The following is a 16,917-nucleotide window of genomic DNA, read 5'->3' on the forward strand; positions in this document are numbered from 1 at the left end:
TTCACATATATATCAATAGTTTTTCAACAATATGTGAAGGATATTCAACTATGTGTGTATCCTTCACATATTATTAAATATCTTTCACATATGTGTGAACAATATTTTCACGCATATGTGAAAAAAAAAGCTTTCACATCTATGTGAAAGCTTTTCACACATATGTGAATATTTTTCACATATGCGTGAAATACAATTACATATGTGTAAAGAAAGATTTTCACAGATATGTAAAGATCTCCTGGATCACACTCACATATGAACACATCATCCTTCAAAAATATGTGAATGTTTAGGTGATTATATGTAAAGAAGATGTGAAGTATAATCACCTAACTGTGAAGGAAAACCATTCACATATGTGTGAATGCCTTCACATATATGTGAATGTATACGTACATATCAATCACATATATGTGTCTCATAATCACATATGTGTGATTGTGAGGTTTCTCTCTCAAATATATGTAAATATGAGATACAGATGTGAAAGTCATTCACATATGTGTGACAGAGCTTGGTATATGTAATCTCATGGATCACACATATGTGAATGAGTGTCACATACAAGTGATCCATGAGATTACATATGCCACAATCTGTCACATGTGGGTGATCACAGAAATCACCCATATGTGAAATCTAAGGATCGAAATCCTGGGGTGAAAAGTTTTCACCAAATCACCCCAGGAGTATTTCTCTTCCCTATTAAATTCAATATCACCTCGAGACTTCACCTCAAGATGGAAGAAACACCAACTGTGGAGAACTCTGCCGATTGTACTGCTGCCAATACTCGTACTGCTAATACGACTACTCCTGATACGACTACTGCCAATAGGACCACCGCTGATCAGAATCCTGCCGAAATGACTACTGCCGATGCAACTACAACCGAATCTTCACTTACTTGTCTTCCACCTCCTGCAGGAGGCTCCTATGACACCAGTGCCGCCGCAGAAATCTTCCTCAAGAACTTCGCAAGTGATCATCATTACGCTTTATCATTGATGGATTCAAAGCCAAGGTTCAAGAAGTGGAAATGCGTTTTAGGACCCAATCAAAAGCAATTGCTGAAGCTTGTTGAAGATCCCCAGGCATTGATCCCGACTTGTCCTTTATCAGTTTCCGCCAAATTCGAAACGAGTGACCGAACCTGGACGATCATCGTTAATCATCCTAATCACGATCATGGCCCCATACCCAACTTGAAACCGCCAAAGCTCCCAAGTCTGGAACCCACCATTGCTAAGAAACGAAAACAACGAAGTGATGCGATAGTACTTGATCTTACTTATGAATCCGATGGCGCCGACGAAACTACTGAAGAGCCTGTAGATGATTACAAGACGCTGATCACCAAACTGAAGAAACTGGATGTGAATACCCGTGCATCGCTAATGGGGCGGTTCTTGCGAGATTGTGAGATTGCCCTTGAGGTTTGCAATGCATCAAAAGAACCAAAGGTTCAACCCAAGATTGTAAGCTAGCTTGTTTTCCTTCTTCTATCAGGTTGCTAGTGAAGATAGGAATCTGATGATTCGATCAAAAATGACTACCTCTTTAGGAAGGAACGAATCAACACAAAATTACCTCCGAATCTACCACCCCCAAAAAGGTTGAAGAGAACGGCAAGGTTAGTATATAGCTTTTAATCAATCAATCTCTTTGATTAGTCAAGTAGCTGAGTGTTTCCCACTGATAGCAAAAATCGAAACCAAAAGCCAAAGTTTCTGTACAGCCTGAAGCACCTCGAAAGCAGTCTGGCGACTGCAAAGTAGTTCACGCCCCGATTATGAATGAGGAAGATGATACCATGGCAGACAATGCCCCGGTTACGAATCAGCAGGATGATATTGAAGTGTCTACCTCCGAGAAGCAGCAAGAGGTTGCTGATCACCCTGAAAGGGATGATCGAGCTGACTCCCCTCTCACCTCTCAAGGTGATATTCCTTCACCTGTCACCGCTCGTACTCGGCAAGTGGCTCCTCCGGATAAAAGGTCGAGCTCTGTCAAAACTCGTAAATCGGTCAGAGTTACCTCACAAACTATGGAAAGTATAGTAAGTGGATGACTTTGAGAATGTTTGCCTTATCGATTATCTGACAAGCTGACTTTGATGCAGCAGGATCAGCCTGCAAGCAAGAGGCCGAAACGCTCCAAGGTCCCGAAGAAGTCTGAACCCATGCCGAAAAAGTCTGAACCCGTGCCGAAAAGGTCAGAACCTGTAAGTTATTATTTGAGGTGCTCGCTTTCATTGGTCTCCAAAGCTCCAGGTGGATTTCTCTATTTGGATTTTGCTGACATACCAATTAGTTCTCCCTTCAAAATATATCCTCCGTAGCAAAAGAAGAACTCGAAAAACAAAAACAACAAAAAAAAAAAAACTTGTAAATGCTAAACCGGAAGAACAGGTGTTGATAGTGAGTATCTCAGCTCAGTATATGTATCACAAAGAGTTTTGATATACTGAATCACCAATCCAAACAGAAATGGGATTTTTTAGAAACGCTTCCTAAGATACTCTATCCATTTGTCAAATCAGCAACAAATGTTAAACCGAACGGACTGTGTGCTTTTTCTTCTATTGCGGTATCCCTTGGATGGCCTGAACAGGATGCTGTAAAGGTGCGAGCATTGATGGCTGCCGAGGTGCGAGAGAACTATGAATGGTACGAGGAGAACTTGCCGAAAATCAGCGCGTGTGGCACGACTATCAGCCATATGTTGGCTATACTGGAAAATCGGAAAGGATACGCACCACGGCGATTGTGGTATCCAATGCCGGGTGGCTGTTGTGTTATCGCAAATACGTTCAAGAAACCGGTAATATCATATTCTTCCAATCTTACTGGATCATGCACTACACTCCCTTTTTTATCAGGCCCAAAAGGATCTACTCGACCCATCATTATGGCTGTCATCTGGAATTCCCACTGTATCTCTCTGGACCTCGAGTTCACTCCAACCCTACCGATTCCATACATCCATCCAGACTGGTCGACTTTGAGCACTCGTAAAGCTAAGGGTGGTTGGGAAGGTTTTTTTGATGATAATATTAAGGTGTATAGAAGATGGCGCAAGGAGTCCAATTCAATTGTTAATCCAAACTGTGCAAGGGGTGTGATATCGGATGATGATGATGAGGATGATGAGGATGAGGATGATGAGGATGATGATGAGGATGATGAGGTATGAGATTCTTGTAATATGGAATTTTTAACTTATCTCAGAAGGTAAGAAAGACAAACAAAATAATGAATAGGAATAGGAATGGTTTGGAGGTGCTTTTTGGAATACTAGTTTTTATATGCGGTTAGGAGAATATCTTGTAAATATGTCTGCTTTTATGTGTTTAGAAATCATAATTCAAATTTGAATTGCGTATGGGCATTGGGGATGAGCCAATCTTTAAATTGAACCACTTCAAACATTGAACCCAGATCTCATCACTTTCACATATGGGTGAATGGCCTTCACCCATATGTGAGAGTGATTCACATATGGGTGAATGGCCTTCACGCATATGTGAAAGTGATTCACATATGTGTGAAAGTGATCACCCATATGTGAAGGTGATCACTCACATATGGGTGAATGGCCTTCACCCATATGTGATCACTTTCACCTATGGGTGAATGGCCTTCACGCATATGTGAAAGTGATTCACATATGTGTGAAAGTGATCACCCATATGTGAAGGTGATCACTCACATATGGGTGAATGGCCTTCACCCATATGTGATCACTTTCACCTATGGGTGAATGGATGTGATCACTTGCAAATTCACATATGAGTGAATGTACTTCACCCATATGTTATCACTTTCACCTATGGGTGAATGGCATGTGATCACTTTCACATATGCGTGATCTGAGTGCACCCACATGTGAACATAATTGAATATGGGTAAATGGGATTCACCCAAATGTAATTATGTTGATGTATGGATGATTTACCTTTCTTCATTATCACATACATATATGAAAATGATTCCATATCTCAAACTCAATCAGATATTGGATACTTTTCACATATGGGTGAACCAAAATCACCCATGTGTGAACATGATAATGGCATTCACGCATATGTAATCATGTTGAGGTATGGATGATTTCTATTTGTGGTCACATAGGTGTGTTTCTTTGGTTTTGTATCTACATCTTCCATATCTAATAAATTATTTCACTTATATGTGTTGGTAATTCACACTAATGTGATAGAATTTCACACTAATGTGATGCAATTTCACCTCCATGTGAATGACATTCACATCAGTGTGAATTTGATTCCTGAAATTTCGCGTGGGTATATGTTGTCCTTGACCATATGACAATACGTGGGCATTGATGGTGTTACAGGTCCTCACAGGTCATGTAGCGGTGGATAGAGTACTTAGCGGTGAGTTTTGATCCGACGCGTCGGGGCGGAGGCGCGTCGGACAGGGGGGTTTCGGCTATAAGTCGATAGGAAGTACACATTTCCTATCGACTTATACCCGACGGGTCGGGTAGGCACAGGTGTATGAGCATCTTTGTCTGCTCTAGTCTGCTTGAGTCCCGTACTCCGATGCCAATTCCTACCCCAGTAGCATTTGGTGTAGAGATGATACCCGGAACGATAAATGGTTTTTATCGTAACGTGCGCCGGGTTAGCCTCAATTCCAAGCGTGATTTGACAACAATTTCCTATACGTCACGCCTAAGTATCACGCCGGAAATCCTCTGCATGAGCAAGATGATCCAACCCCAATCCAAACGGGCGGACAAAGTCCCCATCCTGGCCAAGCGCGTCAACAACGCAGATATACCCCAGGAATGACATTGCTTTCATTGAGAATGAAACGTGCCCGATATTGTTTACCAATCATTAACCCAAACAAAACAATACGCTCAGTTCAAATCGTTGAATTGATACACAACGAAATCATGGCACAAATGTCTCACTTACCAGTCGAAATAGTAGAGCATATTATGACTTATCTCTTTGACATGGCCAAATATTCACCGCTTGATGCCTCTAATAGCGCAGATACTCTGTTTTTAAATCAAAATTCTGTTACATGCTTACTACGATTACGATTATTAGGAAAGGTCTGGGCAAGTCTTATTCCAAAATTCGTGTTCAACGCCTTGGAACTGAGGTCTTCCCGAACACATAGATGCATAAGTTTTGTATTGGGAAGTAGTGTGAAACTATCGAGCACGATCCATTTGAAACGCCTCTTTTTAAATGGGATCACGTATCTACCTGAAAGCTGGTCTGGTTCCTACTTCAGCAAAATCACAGACAACAATTTGACGAAACCCGACTTCGAGCATCAGGACTCTACCAATAACTTGATTCGAATGAAAGATGCAGCCAATATCATCAGTTTGTGCGGAAGCACCTTAACCAATCTCAAAATTTGTTTCACGGACGCCGTTGGATTCTTGAACAATCTTGTAGAAGCAATTAAGCGCGTAACATCATTGAAAGTTTTAATCGTTGAAAGCCTGTCGTCTCATAACAACACGAATGATTCGGATTCTTTCATAGCCGTGTTGAACGCCACTTATGCGCTGGAATCTTTGACTATAAAATTTGCAACTTTAACATCTTTGTCTCTGGACCCGGGAGCTTTACCTAATTTAATCCATCTGTGCGTAGATTGCCATGTTTCAAATCACAGGGCAATAGTTCATTTCTGTCAACGTCGCAAAAGTTCAATCAAATTGCTTGAGTATCAACCAAAAGATTATGCGAACGACGAGACGCCTATGCTTTTAGCGCTCCAGGATACACTCGAAGCTATCTCTGTTATTATGATGCCGGACGACATCCCACTTGAGCTCCGGAACAGTTCATTCCCAAACTTGAGGATCTTGAAGAACATGTTCATCAACCCACGCCATGATTACCCACGATGGTTGGGATGGGCCATTTTCCGAGAAGTAGAAATATATATTACATGTTATTCTGAGACGGCACACTATTGGCGCGACAAGTTTGAGCAGTATGATGGGCTAGAATTCCCAAAAAAATTGAGCCAATTTATCTTCTTGACTGAAGACAACCATTCTGTGAACGATGAGGCCTTGGCAGGATTTCTGAACCGTCGACGTATCAAGTGCCGTTTCGAAACCCAACTTAGCTATTCTCAAATTCTGGTCAGTCCTTGACCCTGACTTTATTATCAATACTTATCTTTATTCACCTTTGGGTTTATATTCTTCCTGAAACAGAAATCAATTAAAGAACCCAGTGATAATTTGCTCACTGTAGATTTCGGAGTTTTGGCGATGAATTCAAGCCGGCAACGAGCAATGAAGGTAGATGCAAAGTTCTGAGAGACCAAGTAGACTTGGTGGTTTTTCTCAATCACATTAGCGTATCATTTGTCGTAGTGAAAAAAAAAGAAATAGACTTTTAAGACTTGACTTGTGATTCAAAGCTCCGCCGAGCGCCAAACCCAACGCTAGTGAAACTACCAAAGTTTACAAAAACAAATCTGCGACGTTTTTAATGCTTCGTGGTCCATTATTTATTAACGTACATGTTTTGAATTGTTCAGAATTTAACATTTTTTGCTCATGCAACTCTTTGCTGATTTGTGCATGAGCACGACAACCTTTTTTGATAACCCAAACGGTGATAAACGCATTACTGTGCACTTATTTTGGTTGAGGCTTGACTATTCCTATTCTTTTGTATTTTTAATCATTATGCACAATTTTATTACATTAAGTCAACAATTCAATACATTCATTCCAGGTTGTTCTAATACAACAGCGAGATCAAGCTCAAATCTTGCTAAGTTCCACATCCCCCAAATCAACTGCTGCCCTTGATAAACAAGGCGCGTCATTTGCTTGAAGACGTATTGTTATTCATGATCCTGTACACTATCAACTCCCGAATGAAACATGTCCGCAGCTAGCCACGGTGCAATAATTGCAGAGATTGTCCTCGGACTGACTCCTTGCAATTCAAGTGAATTCAAGCTAAACATAATCTAATATCACCATAATCACGTCGCTTTGCATGACTGAAGCTTTCTATTCCAGATTAACGTCGGGCTTGCCTTCGTATTCAAGCCAAAAATAAGTTAAAGCTTAGACCACTATACTCCGATTTTATTTGAATACCTAAACTTACCTGATACCTTTCTTCGACTGCAGCTGTGCATGAGCCCGGATTCATCGTTCTCAAGCCCCCTTTTCGACGCGTCTTGCTTTTGTCCAGACGCCACGCTCGACGATTGACCCGCGAGGCTGCGATCGGCTGATTGTTTAGTCTTGCTTCCAAAATGTGCGTGCGCAAAGTGGTCAACCGCTGAGCCACAAATTCACATTGCAAACGCAATACATACTAAAAGACTCGTCGGCGTCGAGCCTAGCTATGTCTTGTTCGGTGAAGACCCAAGGTGTCAACACGTCAAAGTCGGAGCTGATGTATTCTACAGGAATATGTTCTTTAAATCAATATACAAGATTCGCTGTCATGCATTGAAACCAAACTAACCTGGAGTTCCTTCCATCGCGATCACTTCGTTCCGTGCCTTGGCCAACCTCTCTGGCGTCATCTCAAGCATGCTCATGCTATAATCTTTGCCTGTAATTACTCGTCGCCAAGTCCAAAAAGGTGGAGCCTTTTTGACCTTGCTGGTGCACCCGTCACCGCGGTCTCGACGATGCCCAAAGTTGCCGCAATCGAAGCACTGGTCGTATCCAGCATGGATCAGCGGGTGTGCCATAGGCCCAATTTTTAACGGGCGAAGTTTAGATTGATCACGGGGAGACAGGCGGTCAAACCACGCAGAGTTGTCCTTTTCTTCGACTTGCTTTGATTGGAAGGGCATGTTGTTAATCGTAAGATTCGACCAAGTCACTGAGGGCTGAGCTTTCGCTCTCAAGGCCTCTCCAGGCAAATCTGAAATGAACAAAGTTCACATATAGAACTGCCTCTAAGATATCTTATATCTTAACCTGGTTCAGTCAGAAACCCTTTACCTCTTTTAATCATTCAAACTTTGATTGCCCAAATATGAGCGCAATGTACACGCATTTACCATTTAGTCTCAGCCATTATAACATTGATATACATTCTTACTTATCGCCATCCTCTCACAAACAACATTTTATACGTGGGTGGTACCTCTAAGGTTGTGACGGGCATGAGGCGGTAAACTAAACAGGAATTATCTCGAAGTCTGTTTTCAGGGCAGAGCAAGTCAAAAGCTACGGTATCACAAATGCTTCCTATGCTTGGCTCGTTGTTACTCCACAGAAATGTTAACTTTTTAATCCGAGCTGCTCGTCCTACGCGTTCAATCCACAAAAAAACTCATCATTAAATCGGCGATTTTTGACAATCTATATCCGAAAATCTACATACGTTTGATTTTGTATCAGCCGATCTTTATCTGCAATCTCGTTCCAAATTTCTCCATTTCGATCTACCGACCGTACCTGATCGCGAAACATCGCCCAAGTCAGTTACCCAATGACAAATCCAGTATATTGCAGGCTCTGCGTGTTGCCACATTTTTATAGGCGGACCCATATCTCACATCCTTGTCACCATAATCCCCATCTCCATTCGCCAAGTCCTGTTTTTCAAGAGCAATCAAAGGAGCCATTAGTGGCTTAACAATTAATGCAAGAGGATGGAGTTGTACGCGCTATGACTTCTTTGTAAGATAGGTGACAAGTAAAGATACACTTGATCCCATGGGTTTTGAAAGCATCAACCATTTCAGTGTCTGCCAATTCTTGACCTTTAGAATTTACGAGCACGATCCGCTTGAATTTTGATGGTAATGTGATCGGGTCTCGTTGAAGTAATTCTAAAAGCCGTTTCCAATAAGTATTCGCATGCCAATAGCTGATGATAAGCACCTCCATGTTTTTGAAAATCGGTTTCTGTAACCAGGCGTATCCTGATGGCGAGGAAATACACGTTATGCAACGTACTACTCGAAGGTTATTAAAATTCAAGTTAATAACACCTCTAGGAATTCGACCTGGGATAGGATCAATGAAAACGGCTTCGAGTGATTCCTTTAGGGCCATTATGATCCGACTGCATTGATCACGAGCTCCTGGGCTTATGAGCTTGAGGAACCTAATTTTCCTTCCCTCTGCGGCGCATAACTCAGTGAAAGCCAAAATGTTATCCGGGTTAGTCACTAAGCAAAGATGTGTTAGATTGGGCAGGGCTCCAACGTCTAAGCTTAAGGACCCCAGCGAGCTGCACTGGATTGATAGTGACTCCAATCCAAAGGTTGAGTTAAGCATAGCTCGGACAGAGATAGAGTCGTTGAGGTTATGACCGGATTTGCTGCCGACAATTCCTAGTACCTTGAGACCTTTAACACTGCTAATGGCGTCTAACATATCTTGGGAGAAACCGACTGAATGTACGAACTTGAGTTTTAATTCTATCAAATTCTGATTACACAACTTAATGATTTTTGCCGCCGAATCCATTGCGATTGGCGAAGGATTGAGCAAGAGCCTCGCCGAGTGAGTGTGGCTATTTTCGTGGCTGCAGGACGTGTTTGCGCAATGACCAGTGGGATAGTCCGATGAAAATAAAAGCCCGCCGAAACAAATGCGCCGTAAAGCGTGAAAAGTACTGAACTGGGACGTGTTGCTCCACGATCCTAATAAAATCCCAGACTTTCTCGCCGTGTTCAGATATAAAGCCTTATACACAAAAGGTACAATAGCTGCGCTCCAGGATTTTGATAACAAGCGTAAGGCGAGCAAGTCCCGCGAAGTCTCTGGATGCAAATATGATTTGCTCGCACTATTCAAAGGGTTGGGCTCCACAACTCCTGTGCTGCCGATGTAATGTTTGATGATCAACTCGATGACTTCTACCGGTAGTTGCCCGATGCTTGTAATCGCTTGAGTTGATAAGTTATTTGGAAACATACTGATTCATACTACTGTAAAACAATACAAAAGCCAAAATGCTGGGTAAGCTATGATGCGGCTGTTGAAGACGCACTTCTGATTGACGAGCTCAACTTACCTATTTTATTTGCCCCGTGGCGAGTTTAGTTGCCCAGCATCTTTTGACATTGGGATAGGCACCGATGACGACTCCGATCCCAATTTCAACCAACGCTTTGTTTATCTATCGCAGGCAGCATGCGTATGGCACTCGATCGCTCCGAGGGAAGATCTCAATAGGAAACATACATGCACAACTGAGGAGAAGGGCTGTGCATGTTCATCTCTCTTCATGCTTTCGTCGCTAAATTCTGTCACATAGACCACGGTGTCTCTGCGACCGACCGACACGCGGTTCCCGAGTTAGTTTCGTATCCTTTATGGGTAGATTAGAACATGAATCGCACATGATCAAATGGGCCATTATCAAATTGAGTCTGTGACGAATTACATTTAACTCAGGCCACGTTGTTTATCTATGTGCCGGCACGATTGGCGTCCCAACTGCAAATGTCCAAGGATCGCTAGGACGGTGGCGTTGACATGAAAATGGTACAAAAGTGCTTCCTTGTTTGGTTATGAGCAAGGTTTTAAACCAATGGCAAAGGAATATGTGCCTGCCACCCATTGCCGTCCTATAAACTGGATGCATCTGATCTTTGTGAGTTGCATATTGATCATATTACGAAATCATAAAAACAATAATCAAACAAAAACTTTCACGCGGTTACATGGTTCATCTTTTGGAAAGGCATTTACTACGAAATAATTACAACAACATTGAAATTTAGCCAAAGGCTTGAACCCGCATACAACTTTTTTACTTTGACATATGAGTACTCAACTTGGTTCAAGGACCATGCTAATAACACTGGGTCGCGCGACTCATTCTAAAATTAATGCATTATGACACGAACTCGAGCCAAAACATTGCCCAAGCCGAGTTTTGCGTGTGAGGCATTCATGATTCAATCCATGAGAACGGGGTGATACACAATGTTTGGAGTTACCAAATCTTCTGACATTGAGGTTATGCACACATGAACATTGGACGCATTGGTACACCTAGATAGGGCAACATACAACTGACCATGTGCAAAGACCGGTTCAGGTAGTAAGACTGTCACCTTGTCTAAGCTCTGACCTTGGCTTTTGTTGATCGTCATGCAAAAAGCTGGCGCAATGGGAAACTGATATCGATTGAAAGGGATCGGGCAATCGTCGTCCCCCCTATGTGAAAGTAATGTTTTTGGTAAACTGATCGCCTTTCCTTTCCTCTCCCCTGTTAGGATTCTGCACTGTAGTGCATGTTCTTGCCAATCCGTAATTAAAAGGCGTGTGCCATTGCATAGTCCATCGCCTAAATTTAAATTACGTAGTACCATAACTGTTGCGCCAACTTTTAACTTGAGGATGTGAGATGGGAACCCGGGGAAGTTGAAAGAATTCAATATGTCGGCCGAGACTCCTTCGTAGAAGCTATCATCCATCGTGTCGGTCGATACTGAGGTCCGCAGCCTTCCCGGCAGTAAATCCATAACGTGCTTGTTCACAGCTCACACTGTAGCATTGAGCGGGGTTATTAAGCAGTGAGATGCGTACAAATTGGTCAATGTATTCCAGTCGCTAGCGTTGACCAGTTCAATGACTCCATTATATTCTTCCTCAACTATCTCGGGTTCGAATATTGTTGGAGGCCGCGATATAGAAATGTTGCAGTACATGATTGACGCCGGACATACATAATCCTCTTGCAAAGCACCTGAACCTAAGTCGAGTAACCATTTCGAAAAGTTCACATTCATCGGATTCTGACAATATTCCAATCCCCCAAGACGTATATTGACTGTTAGCTTGAACTTTTGTATGTCTGCCCACAGGTAAGAAGCCTTGAGCGTGGCATTAGCTTGACTAAATAAATTGCCCCTTTGCACTATAGGTAATGTCTGACGAAAATCACCTGCAACGCGTTCCACAATATTAGTATGATTTTAAATAGACCATGTTTTGCATAAACTCATGCAGTTCTTAATTACCTGCGAATAAGATAACCTTTCCGCCGAAGGGCAGGTCTATCCCTGTTAAGTCACGCAGAGTCCTGTCAACGCTCTTGACTGCGTGTCGATGTTGCATTGCAACCTCATCCCACACCACAAAGCAAACAGCTCGGAGCATACGCCCTATCTTGGTATTAGGCGATATGGGACACACAGAGTCTTCGAAGATGGGGATTGGGATTTTGAAGGCGCTGTGTGCAGTGCGGCCATTTAGTAAAAGAAGCGATGCGATCCCGGCAGCTGACACGGCCTCGAAGGGTAATTCGTTACCATTGCAAAAGTGAAGTATGGTATTGAGCACGAAAGTCTTTCCCGTACCACCAGGCCCGTCAAGGAAAACCATACGCGCCTCGTTGCCCTGGATAGCTTCAATCACGCATTCTACCACGCGTCGTTGTTCATTTGTAAGTTGACGCGACATGTTCTCGTATTTGGTCCTGCTCTCGCTTGGTTGAACAGCAAACGTCGTGTTGATGCCTTCCCCGTCTGGTAAATTAAGCTCCAGCATTAGATGTCTATCTACAGGCATGAGTCCCACAGATTCTAGATCACTCTCCATGCCGAAAAGTGTTTTTTCCAGCAAGTGTAGGGCATAAATTTGAATATGCTCGAGGCTGGGCCGAGCTCGAGGGTTCAATCTTGAGATCTTGTGTTCGCAGTCATCTGAAAGAGCCTCGATATGCTCCGACCAAAGGTGCATTGGATCTGATGGCGCACTATGGCACAGGATAATAGCCAACATCTGCCTCAGTTGGTGTCCCGTCTTCCAAACCGCCGCCTCGATAATTGATTCATGATAATGCCTGTCGTTCAGAAGCAGGCCATGCTGGTCCGCCGCCTCACGAAAGGTATTGTACACGATCCCGTTAACAGTTCTGAGCGATTTAAACGAGGTTGGTCCCGCAACGTGCTGTAACAAAAGGCGTAGATAATAAATGTCACCGCGTCTGACACCGGCATAGTAAATTTGACCTATCGATTCGAGTTTGTTTTTCCTTGCTTGTAATCTTTTCGTTTCTTTAACCCATCTAAAATGCTTAGGCACGTCTTGATATTTTATTGATCTTATCGTTTCCTGTGATCTTGGAAGCCTGCAATTTTCGCGACACAGCCTGAAATATTCAGTTAAAGTTGTTCTTTGGGCGCAGCCCGTGTCTAATGCCCTACAAAGCCCAGCTTCATCGAGATAATAAACCGTTTGGGCATCCTCCAGATGTAGATTAAGCCTTTGAATTGCCGGGTATCGGCCCGAGATCTCATATTGCAGAAGCCTCCACACAGCTGGCAAGCAATGAATCAGCTACAGTACGAGACGAAAAGATTTGAGAACTTACCCTCTGGCGCGCTGAGAAAACGCGCGTTGAGAAAAGCTAAAACCTCATCTTTATTGCTTTGTTCTTCCACTCTTGCCATGGTACGATCATGACCCTTCAAGATATATTTGAACAAATATTTTACAGCTCGGATGCTTGCTGCTACTTCGACATTCATATGGCACTGATATTTTAGCAACAAGAAACGATTATAAGGTACCACACTGCCGTTGTCAAAGCGGTGCCCTGCATTTATACAATACTAGCAAATTGGGCGGCGGGCGCCGCCTTTGTATCTAGAGTTGAGCTTGTTTGATGCAACCACTGAAGTTACACAATCAGAAAAAGACCTCATTGGATGTTTTTCAAATGAGATGCTCTGAATGGGGGCCTCTCACAAGTAGATTTTTAAGGCAATTGAATAAAAAATTAAATCTTGGTCAAGTCTGCCGTGTGATCTAAGGCAATTTGCATGTCTGAATGGTTTGAATTGACAAACCAAAGGAGTTTTTTGATCCTCTCAAAAAGCTTCTTTTGAGATGCTCTTGATGAGGACATCTCAGAAGTACTCTTGGATCCTTACCCAGCTACGTACACAAGATGCACGTATGATTGGCAGATTTTTCAAGCCTTTCATTGACTTTGGTGCTGTGTACCATAGCATATTTTGATCATTGATATATTGAAATAGGCAAGTTTTGAGCAGTACCCTGTAAACTTTCCTACAGAACTTTGGCATTTCAAAGCATGTAAAAATCCAAGAGTTGAAGACTCTCCCTTGGGTTGAAAGCACCAATGGAAAACAGGTGCTGGAGAATAACTGAAGTTTAGCTTAACAACGCCCTCTCTGCGCGGCCGCATCAGTGCCCTTGCAGAGGGGCTCATGACTAATCTTAGAATTTTGGCGTGAGGACTACAAGGATTAAGGGTCCTTAAGTAGTTTTTTGGAATTTAATGCTTCCCTCACAAACAAACTTCACCTGAATCCCCAGTGGAATTTGTTTTAATAAACATTCTGCATAATTTTGTAGCCTAGTATCATGCCTAGGCTGAATGGTGTGGCCAAAAAAGTAGCTTGATGATTGTCACAAAATGCCTGTTTTGTTACTTTTTTGAATTCAAAAAGTGAGTATGGTGTGAATTTATGGTGCACACCCTTCTACAAGTAGGACATAAGGCTTGAAAACTTGCCTCAAGAATAGCATGATGGGGCTGTGTTTCCCTCTTGATAGTAAGAGATTCACCTGTAGAAAATCATTTGAATTTAAACAACTTTTGCTACAGGGTAAACTGATGTTTGTCAGTGAGGGAAGCGGTTAAACAAGAAAAAGTACTTAAGGAGACTTAATCCTTGTAGTCCTTGAAACAGGAATTGATGATCAGTCATAAGCCCCTCTGCAAGGGTGTGGGTGCGGTTGCACAGAGAGGGCTTTGTTAAGCTAAAACTGAAGTAACCATTTTTACTTTTGTTTCATCCAGAAGTCTTGGTATCTAATTGAATAGTCTTCCTTCATTTCAATAAAGGGCATGATCATGGATCTTTGACCAAAAATGTTTTTCAATACTCATGGAAAGTACGGTAAATAAACTGTAAATGATAGAGTTGAAAGCCACTGATTCATCAACCACAAAAATTTGGCTGTTAAAATTGTGGGTTTGCATCTGCTGATTCAAATGTAGTTGACAAACTTCTCAAAGAGAGGTTGTCCCACTGTATTTGGTGTATCAAACACATGCAATAAAGAACTCAGTTGCTGCTTTGTGTCCTAGTGATATCTAACACTGCACAGATGTAGTATTTTTCGGCTATGCAAAATGATTAGAATTAATGTCAAAAATAATTAAAAAAGAGTTGAAAGCCACTGATTCATCAACCACAAAAATTTGGCTGTTAAAATTGTGGGTTTGCATCTGCTGATTCAAATGTAGTTGACAAACTTCTCAAAGAGAGGTTGTCCCACTGTATTTGGTGTATCAAACACATGCAATAAAGAACTCAGTTGCTAATACTACATTTTCCCAGTGTAACCGGGTTCCGGCTGTGATCCTGGAAAATCCCCTGAAAACCAATTTACAACACACTCAATAGCCAAGCAGAGTAACAATTGCTATTTATTCTGGACTGCTGAAGAGCTTTTGGCAGAGGCTTGAGCACTATTTTAATCATTACTGTGTTATCCTGAAGATGAAAAGGGTTGGAAACTGTGATAAAATTCTTGTGCAGAGTCTTGAATCATCTGAATGAACTGTCAAACAAATTGAAACAAAGTCTCATCTCCCATAAGACACAAAAATGACCACCCAAGCTGAGTAAATTTGCACAGATTTGATAGAAAAGCTATGTTGTTCACCTGGATGGTTTTTGGTATATTGTTATTTGTGATCAAATCTATATTATAAGACTTAATTGAACTTTAACCTTTGAACAAAGAACAATGAAATACATCTACACTTCAAAGTTTTCCAATTAGTAATTGAAGTGAAGGAGTGAAATATGTGTTCAAAATTGATCAGATTCCAAGATGATGATAAACTGCCATGTGATTCATTGACTTTTTGATATAAGCACCATCTGGATTCTATTAATTTTTCACGTTTCCATTTTTCAACCACCACATTCATTCATCCAGCGCTATTGATTGATCAACTTGCTTGCAACCACTACTCTTTGAAGGCAAAGATCAGAATCCCATCAAAGCTATGAAGCTTGTCAAATCTGGCTTCAATTATGAGCTTCAGGTCCTATTCAATTGGAATCATTGAGCCTTCAATAAATGTTTACCTTTGATATTATAACCCAATTTTACATAGAATCATTAAACTCTAGTTTAATCCAACTTGCAACCACCTTCTGCAACCTTTGATTTTTCTCTGGATGTTTACCACCATTGGTCAAAAGAAGGCACATAAATTGCAAATATATTGCCAAGTGCCTGTTAAAAGCCATACAAATAGGTATCTTTAAATCAATAAATCAACACTAATTCAGAGCCTTTCCACAAACCTAGCATCAATGTTTAAAAGAATACAATTGAAATGTTCCGCAACCACTTTGGCTTTAGTAGATGCAATCCAATCTATTTTCTCCTCTGCTGTTTCTTCCTTAATCAATTTCTCAATCTCTTCTTCTTCCATTTTCAACATTCCAGTTAAAGAAAGTATAACCAAAAAATAGTCACTTAAATTTTGAAGAAGGGAAAAGAGGAAGACAGCTCAACTGAATTGAATCATCTTCAATCCTTCTAATTGAAACCCAATCATTCTCAAATTGTTGATTCCTGAGTGGTTTTAATTGCATCAATAAACTTGGTTTTAATACAAAAAATTCTCTGATTTCTTGATTTGATTAACCTTTTCCTCATCTTCATTATTGCAATTTTGTCTGAAATTAAAAACCTCTTAACAATGATGATGTTGTTGTTGAATTTGGAGTTTTTTATTTGGTTTTTAGTTGGTGTTTCTATACAATAATATTATCTCCTTCAACAACCACTAAGTCATTGTCACATTCAATTCCATCAAAAGATGAAATCTGTTCATGAGGTGTATTATCAAAAGATAAAGAGGTGAAGAAATTATGGTCATCAATGAAGATCTTCCAACAG

General features: G+C 41.4%; 3 protein-coding genes across 3 annotated transcripts; 1 reads left to right on the forward strand and 2 right to left on the reverse strand.

Annotated features, from left to right (window-relative positions):
- Positions 1–4,818: 4,818 nt before the first annotated feature.
- Positions 4,819–6,330, forward strand: MELLADRAFT_101862 (uncharacterized protein; the record flags this gene model as incomplete). The annotated part of the gene is made up of 3 exons (XM_007404305.1): positions 4,819–5,498; positions 5,673–6,150; positions 6,226–6,330. 3 exons carry the CDS (start codon positions 4,819–4,821, stop codon positions 6,328–6,330), a joined length of 1,263 nt encoding a protein of 420 aa, XP_007404367.1.
- A 536-nt stretch (positions 6,331–6,866) lies between these two features.
- On the reverse strand, positions 6,867–7,841 carry MELLADRAFT_101863 (uncharacterized protein; the record flags this gene model as incomplete). Its single annotated transcript, XM_007404639.1, has 4 exons — positions 6,867–6,995; positions 7,139–7,281; positions 7,353–7,454; positions 7,505–7,841. 4 exons carry the CDS (start codon positions 7,839–7,841, stop codon positions 6,867–6,869), a joined length of 711 nt encoding a protein of 236 aa, XP_007404701.1.
- Positions 7,842–8,092: 251 nt separating this feature from the next.
- Positions 8,093–9,054, reverse strand: MELLADRAFT_101864 (uncharacterized protein; the record flags this gene model as incomplete). Its single annotated transcript, XM_007404638.1, has 4 exons — positions 8,093–8,301; positions 8,447–8,451; positions 8,542–8,591; positions 8,734–9,054. The coding sequence occupies 4 exons, from the start codon at positions 9,052–9,054 to the stop codon at positions 8,093–8,095; spliced, it is 585 nt and encodes a 194-aa protein (XP_007404700.1).
- Positions 9,055–16,917: the final 7,863 nt, after the last annotated feature.

This window comes from Melampsora larici-populina, assembly GCF_000204055.1.
Source record: "Melampsora larici-populina 98AG31 unplaced genomic scaffold MELLAscaffold_2, whole genome shotgun sequence".
Lineage (NCBI taxonomy): Eukaryota > Fungi > Basidiomycota > Pucciniomycetes > Pucciniales > Melampsoraceae > Melampsora > Melampsora laricis-populina.